The following is a 7,293-nucleotide window of genomic DNA, read 5'->3' as shown; positions in this document are numbered from 1 at the left end:
GTGTAGAAAGCAAAATTTGCAACGTAAAAACCAGAGTTCGTGTGCACTTTACGAGGGAGAGGGTTAAGTGCACCAGACAGAGGAGTTTCTCAGGTTTCCGTCTCGCCTGTTCTCTCGGCCGGGTGGCCATCTCCGCGAAGGCGGGGACTCCACCCTGCGGGACTTCGGTTCCTCCGTGCGGACAGGGGGCGCACGCAGCCGTGCCTTTCCTGCCAACTCCACGAGTGCTCCAGCTCGGCCTTGTGCGACCGCCTCTAGGGTCCGGGACATTTCCTGTTCCGGGGCGTGTGGGACCCGGATGTAAGCGTGCTATATAAGTGTTGTTCAAGTCCCACCCCTTTCTTTTCGAGGAAGACGCGGTTGTAGGACTTGCGGATATTTGGTTCGCGCGCTCCTGCTCCTGACTCACCGCTGTTCGCTCTCGCGGAGGAACAAGTCGGTCAGGAAGCCGCGCAGCAGCCATGGTGAGGCGGCAGTCGGCGGCAGGCTGCTCAACGCGAGGCTCGGGCGCCTGGGGGACTCCGGTTTCGAGCTCGTGCTCCTGTAGGGCAGATGCCGGGGCGTGTAGGGGCGGAAAGGCGCTTCTGAAATGGTGGGGGAACCCGGGAAGCTTCCGGAAGCTGCCTTTCTCCAGAAGTGGCAGACCATTTTTAGTTTATTGTTCTTTCTTATGTGTCTAACAATAGGCTTTTAAGGATACCGGAAAAACACCCGTGGAGCCGGAGGTGGCAATTCACCGAATTCGAATCACCCTAACGAGCCGCAACGTTAAATCCCTGGAAAAGGGTCAGTGCGGTCATGCGGTGGGGGCGGGAATTGGACAAAAAGTGACGAGCTTTGCTTGTTAATGTTAGTGTAAAAGGCGGACTCCAAGAACTGAAGTGACAAGTTGCTTGCTTAAAAAGGTAAAGCATGGTCTAAAACTGCTTTCATTGTCATACAGCTGGCGATGAGGAGGTACCTATTGTGTTGAATAACGGTGATAGTTTTATACGCTATTCTGAGCCAGTAGAAGTGAAGGTCTTAAGCCGATTTTAATTGTTTTGCTTGTACTGAGAGGTTTTTATTTCCTGCAGTGTGTGCTGACTTGATCAGAGGCGCGAAGGAAAAGAACCTGAAAGTGAAAGGACCAGTTCGAATGCCCACCAAGGTAAAGTAGATCGGAGGGGCAGGAAGTAGGAGTTGCTCCTGGATGTTGCGTAAATTCAGGTTCTTTAAGGGGTTTGGCTGCCGAAATTGTTAACCCTGATGCTATCTACAGACGCGTTTAGAAATTGGTGGTAGATTTCGGTTCCTAGTAAGTATCTAATGTTTAGATATGATCGTTTAATTATTGCTGTTGTGTTCTTGGTGTGGTTTGGTGCTTAACAGGCGCAAGCTCTAAGGGTGGTGCCTAGTACAGTGAAAACAGACCTGGCATTTTCAACCCATGGTACCTGAAAATCTAAATTAGTGTAAATAGGAATCATGCCAAAGGGAAACTAATGAGATGATTAAAAGTGTTTTTCCAGATGTTCTAGGGATAATTATAAAGCCATAAACACTTGGTTTCCTTTGTCTTTTGTTGCAGACTTTGAGAATCACTACAAGAAAAACTCCTTGTGGTGAAGGTTCTAAGACATGGGATCGTTTCCAGATGAGAATCCACAAGCGACTCATTGACTTGCACAGTCCTTCTGAGATTGTTAAGCAGATTACTTCCATCAGTATTGAGCCGGGAGTTGAGGTGGAAGTCACCATTGCAGATGCTTAAGTCAACTATTTTAATAAATCGATTACCAGTTGTTAACTTTTGTTGGTTTTTATTCAGAATACTAGCAGATTTTAGGAATATAAAAGTGTACTATGAGACTGGAATATATGGGTATCTTAGAATGGTCTATCCTGTTTTCATTGTCGTTTGAGTCATTTGAAAACTGAATTCCGTTAACTACATAATAATGTGAGACCTGACCAGTTGTATTGGACACTGTCAGTTTATAACATTGCATACTCTAGGAATTCTGATTGGTCTGGGGCGTTTGTAATACACAGCTGTGACTGAGAGCCTAGTGCACTAGTAGGCAGGTGCTGAAAATTAGTAACTAATATTTTTAAATTAACCAAGCTTATCGTCTTTAGAAAAGAATTAATTGGCAGAGGCAGGACTAAAACTAAGTTTTAGGGTTTTAGGAACTAAAACTTAGTTTTAAAATACTTACATTTTCAGTGTTTTATATTTTAAATATAAAAGTTTCATGGCATCTTGCTCTGTGGCCCAGACTGGAGTGCCATGGTGTGATCCTGGCTCACTGCAACCTCTGCCTCCCGGGTTCAAGCAATTCTCCTGCCTCAGCCTCCCAAGTAGTTGGGATTACAAGTGCCTGCCACCACGCCTGGTTAATTTTTGTATTTATAGTAGAGATGGGGTTTTGCCCTGTTGGTCAGGGTGGTCTCAAACTCCCGACCTCAGGTGATCCCCCTGGCTGGCCTCCCAAAATGCTGGAATTAGAGGCATGGGCCACCATGCCCAGCACATTTTCACTTTTATACTTTTTAAAAATACATTTTCAGTTTTTGAGACGGTCTCACTCTGTGATCCAGGCTGGAGTGCAGTGGTGTAATCACTGCAGCTTTGACGTCCTGGGCTCATGCCATCCACCTCAAACTGCCTAGTAACCAGGACTTAACAGGCATGTGGCTACTATGCCCAGCTAATTGTTTTTTGTAGAGGTGAGGTTTTGCCTTGTTTCCCAAGCTGGTCTAGAATTCTTAGACTCAAACCATCAGCCTGCATTAGCTTCTCAAAGTGCTGGTGTTATAGGAGTGAGCCACTCACCCAGCCTAGAATTTATAATCAGATACCCTTACACATTTGCTAAATGTATTGGGGAAAGTTTCTGTAGATTTATTTTGGAAAAATAAAACATTTATAAACTGTTAAGATTGCCTTCAGAAAATTTTTGAGATTTTTAATAGGATCAAAGTTGGGTAATTCAAGTTTGTCTTTGGATTTGGGCCTAAGCTTTCACGCTGAACTCTTCAAAATTGACCTTCAATTGAGATTTCGGTATACAACCAACTGCATACGAGGGACCTGCAACTCACAGCTGAAAAGCTAGTGTGTCTAAAATGAAATCTTCCCTCCCAGAAGCTCTGTTGTGTGTTCTGTGTCTCAATCCATTGTCCACTGAAGTCTGACAGTTCAAACATTGGAGTCACCCCTTGCCCCTCCCCTGCTATTACCCAACATCCAATTCTTTTTGAGTCTACTTCAGATCTCAAGAAGACAAACCCAGTTAACATCAAGGATTTGAATGGAACTGAGTCTGGAATGAATTATGCCACATTGCTAAATTTAAACGAGTTTATCTTTGGGAGCTGTTTAGGTAGCAGTTAAATAAGACCATTTTAAAATGGAATACCTGTTCATATGTGGCCCCCAGACAGAAATACCTAAGAACTTTTAATGCAGCATAGCAGTCTTTGGAGCACACGTGTCTTGAGAACTGATTGAGGAAATAATTCTGAAAGCAATGTCACTAAAGTCCAGAGAACATACAGTGAAAAATAAGCTTTAGTAAATCAGTAGTGGAAGGACAGCTTCATGGCTTTCCCTAAATTGTGAGCTTTCACAATGGTGAAAGTTGAATTAAAGCTATATGTAATTGAGAACCTGTATTACAGCTAAAATAGCACTTAAATATTTGAAACTGCTATTATCTTCAATTTCTCAAACACTTAAAAATACCTGCATGGAAATAAAACTGCAGGGCCTTTGAATATAGGGAATTAAGGGTAAATTAAATAGTGGTAATGATCCAATAATTCTATGCAAGTTACAGGCCGTCTTGTATGGATGGGGAGTTAGGAAGGTTGAAAATAGGATATCTCTCCCGAGTTTGCTTTATTTGGATTTGCATAGCCCTGCTTCTGGTGTAGAAATGTAAACTAGCAATAACCAAGGGAACAAACCACCATAGCTGTTCACTGCTGGGTCAGATTTCTTTTTTTTTTTAATTTGAGACAGTTTCACTCTGTCACCCAGGTTGGAGTGCAGTAGTGTGATCATGGCTCACTTGAACTCCCTGGCTCAACCTATCCTCCTGCCTCAACCTCAGGTAGGTGGGACTACAGGCTCGCACCATGACACCATGACGCCTGGCCCGGCTGATTTTTTTTGTGGAGATGGAGTCTCGCCATGTTGCCCAGGCTGGTCTCAAACTCCTATGCTCAGGCAATCCACCCTTCTCGGCCTCCCAAAATGCTAGGGTTATAGGCAAGAGCCACTATACCCAGACTGGATTAGATTTCTTCGCATGACATGGATAGAGTGCCTGTGTGTATGCTCTGTAGATATAAAATGAACAGGCAAGAGTATAGAAGTAGAATCTCTAGCCATGCAGTCAGACAGATGGCTCCAAAATTAGTTACTTGGTTATGGAGACTTTATCAAGTTACTTGACTTTGAGCCTCAGTCATGTGCCAAATGAGCATACTAATAGTAACTCTCTCAAATGCATATATGGGTGTTCACTGTCCCTCTGGGAGACATTTTCCAAACAAACCAAGACTAACTTGTTAAGGGAATAGATTTCTCTCACTGGCACAGGATGTGCTCTAGCTGACCCATGATACTGCATTGAATTACAGTGTTTCCTAGGTATCTGTGTGGGATCAGTTCAGTACCTCTCTTGAATACCAAAATTGAGGAAGCTCAAGTCCCTGATACAAAATGGCATAGTATTTGCATATAATCTATGGCATCCTCCTGTATAATTTGTCATCTCTAGATTACTTGTAATACCTAATACAATGTAAATGGTGTGTAAGTAGTTGTTCTGCTGTATTTAGGGAATAATGACAAGAAAAAGAACGTCTATACATGTGCAGTAGAGACAATTTTTTTTCTGAATATTTCTGACCTACAGTTGATCGAATCTACAGATGCAGAACCCATGGATACGGAGGGCCAGCAATACACTTTGAGAAGTGTATTTGAATCCCCGGGGACATGTCCTTTTTAACTGCATTCTCCTCTGCCAAAAAAGTGACCAAGCAGGTTTTGTTTAATTGTACTTCAGTTGATCCAAATGAAATGTTATCTTTTGAAAGTAAGAGAAACTACGGCTGGGTGGGGTGGCTCACGCCTGTCATCTCAGCACATTGGGAGGCCAAGGTGGTTGGATCACCTGAGGTCAGGAGTTCAAGACCAGCCTGGCCAACATGGTGAAACCCTGCCTCTGCTAAAAATACAAAAATTAGCCGGGCGTGGTGGCAGGCACCTGTAATCCCAGCTACTTGGGATGCTGAAGCAGGAGAATCTCTTGAACCTGGGAGGCAGAGGTCGCAATGAGCCACTGCACTCCAGCCTGGGCAATAGAGCTAAACTCAATCTCACAAAAAAAAAAAAAAAAAAAAGAAAGAAAGAAAAAGTAAGTCAGAGGCACAAAATCGATCCTTATTTCCTTTATCCTAGGAATAATAGCATATTTCACTTTCATAGAAAAACTCTTCCTTTAATTTGTGGAGACGAAAATTAAACCAAATCTTTCTATACCATTTGCTCTGTAAGCTGCTCTTTATTTACTTATTTTTGCCTTACATATTGTGCATATCTTTCTAAATTAACTTAAAAAGAACTCACCCCATGGATCATCTGAGGTCAGGAATTCGAGACCAGCCTGACCAACATGGTGAAACCCCATCTCTACTAAAAAATACAAAATTAGCCAGGCATGCCTGTAGTCCCAGCTACTCGGGAGGCTGAGGCACAAGAACCGCTTAAACCCGGGAGGCGAAGGTTTCTAGCCTGGGCGACAGACCGAGACTCTGTCTCAAATAAAAAAGATATTTTCACCAGAGAATATGGAAATTTTTAATTTTAAGAAACACTATCAAATTGAGGCTTTCAAGCAACTGTGCACATTTGTATTCCTCCCAGGAGTCAGTACAATATCATATATCTGATGTACAAAAAAAATCGCTGATTATTTTAGCCCTACCCTCCATTTGTCTCTTTTCTTTCTGGGACTCCTATTGATTGCATGACCTTCTGAAGGACTTGTGTGTCTCTTACCTTTCTTTCATAACTTCTCTTTTTTTTTTTTTTTTTTTTTTTTAGACAGAGTCTTGCTCTGTCACCCAGGCTGGAGTGCAGTGGTGTCATCTCAGCTCACTGCAACCTCTGCCTCCTGGGTTCAAGTAATTCTTCTGTCTCAGCCTCCTGAGTAGCTGAGATTACAGGTGTGCACCAGCGTTCCCAGCTGATTTTCATATTTTATGTAGAGACGGGGTTATGCCATGTTAGCCAGGCTAGCTAGTCTCAAACTCCTGAGCTAAGGTGATCCATACACCTCAGCAAATCTTTTAAATTATACATTTGTGATATTTCCTTGACTTTGTTATCCAGCACTTCTATTGATTATTTTTCATTTTGATAATCTTGGGTTTTTAAAAACTCCTTTATGATGGAAAATTCCAAACATACACAAAAGTAGAGAGAGAATGGTATAATAAACCCACTCAGTTTTAAAGATTGTCAATTAATACCAGTTTTATTTCATGTGTGACTCCACCACCTTCCCCAACCAGCCTTCAGATTATTTGGAAGCAAATTTCAGACATCATATTTTACTCACACATTTTCTAATATCTAAATCTGAAAGATAAAGACTCTTTTTTTAACAGTCTGTAGCATTAATTATACTCATACTGTTGTGCAACAAATATCCGGAAGTCTTTTATCTTGTGAAACTGAACCTCTTACCCATTAATCACTAACTCCATTTTTTTTTTCACCCTGAACCCTTGGCAACCACAATTTTACTTTCTTTTTCTATGAGTTTGATTACTTGATACTTCATGTGAGTGGAATCATATAATATGTGTCTTTTTGTGATTGACATTTTATTTAGCTTAATGTCTTCAAGTTTGACCCATGCCGTATCATGTGGCAGGATTTTTCTTCTTTTTTAAGGCTGAATGATATCTCAATATGTGTATATATACCGCTTTCAAAAAATTCATTCATCTGTTGGACATTTAGATTGTTCCCACCTCTTGGCTGTTGTGAATAATGCTACAATGAACATGAGTATGCAAATATGTATTTGAGATTTTGCCTGGAATTATTTTGGATATATACCAAGTGAGATTGCTGGATCGTATGGTATTTCTATTTTAGATTTTTTAAGGAATCTCTGTACTGTTGCACCATTTTGCATTCCCATCAGGGGATCCAGTTTCTCCAAATCCTCACCAACAACCAACACTTCATTTTTTTTTTTTTTTTTTTTGTAGTAACCATCCTAA

The 7,293-nt window shown here is 41.7% G+C and overlaps 1 protein-coding gene and 1 non-coding gene across 3 annotated transcripts; both read left to right on the top strand.

Annotated features, from left to right (window-relative positions):
• Positions 1-268: 268 nt before the first annotated feature.
• Positions 269-6,459, top strand: RPS20 (ribosomal protein S20). Of its 2 annotated transcripts, XM_023190158.2 has the most exons (6): positions 305-464; positions 687-786; positions 1,077-1,150; positions 1,571-1,726; positions 4,911-5,041; positions 6,108-6,459. In XM_023190158.2, exons 1-5 carry the CDS (start codon positions 462-464, stop codon positions 5,004-5,006), a joined length of 429 nt encoding a protein of 142 aa, XP_023045926.1. In that variant the 5' UTR covers positions 305-461; the 3' UTR covers positions 5,007-5,041; positions 6,108-6,459. The 2 variants fall into 2 exon arrangements, with proteins under 2 accessions (XP_031791727.1, XP_023045926.1); XM_031935867.1 differs by lacking the exons at positions 4,911-5,041; positions 6,108-6,459 and having other exon boundaries at positions 269-464; positions 1,571-1,789.
• On the top strand, positions 945-1,011 carry LOC111524875. Its single transcript, XR_002725892.1, has one exon. It is a non-coding gene; the product is annotated as a small nucleolar RNA U54 (small nucleolar RNA).
• Positions 6,460-7,293: the final 834 nt, after the last annotated feature.

Source organism: Piliocolobus tephrosceles, chromosome 7 (assembly GCF_002776525.5).
Source record: "Piliocolobus tephrosceles isolate RC106 chromosome 7, ASM277652v3, whole genome shotgun sequence".
In the NCBI taxonomy this organism is placed as follows: domain Eukaryota; kingdom Metazoa; phylum Chordata; class Mammalia; order Primates; family Cercopithecidae; genus Piliocolobus; species Piliocolobus tephrosceles.
This window is presented reverse-complemented; position numbering and strand designations above follow the sequence as displayed.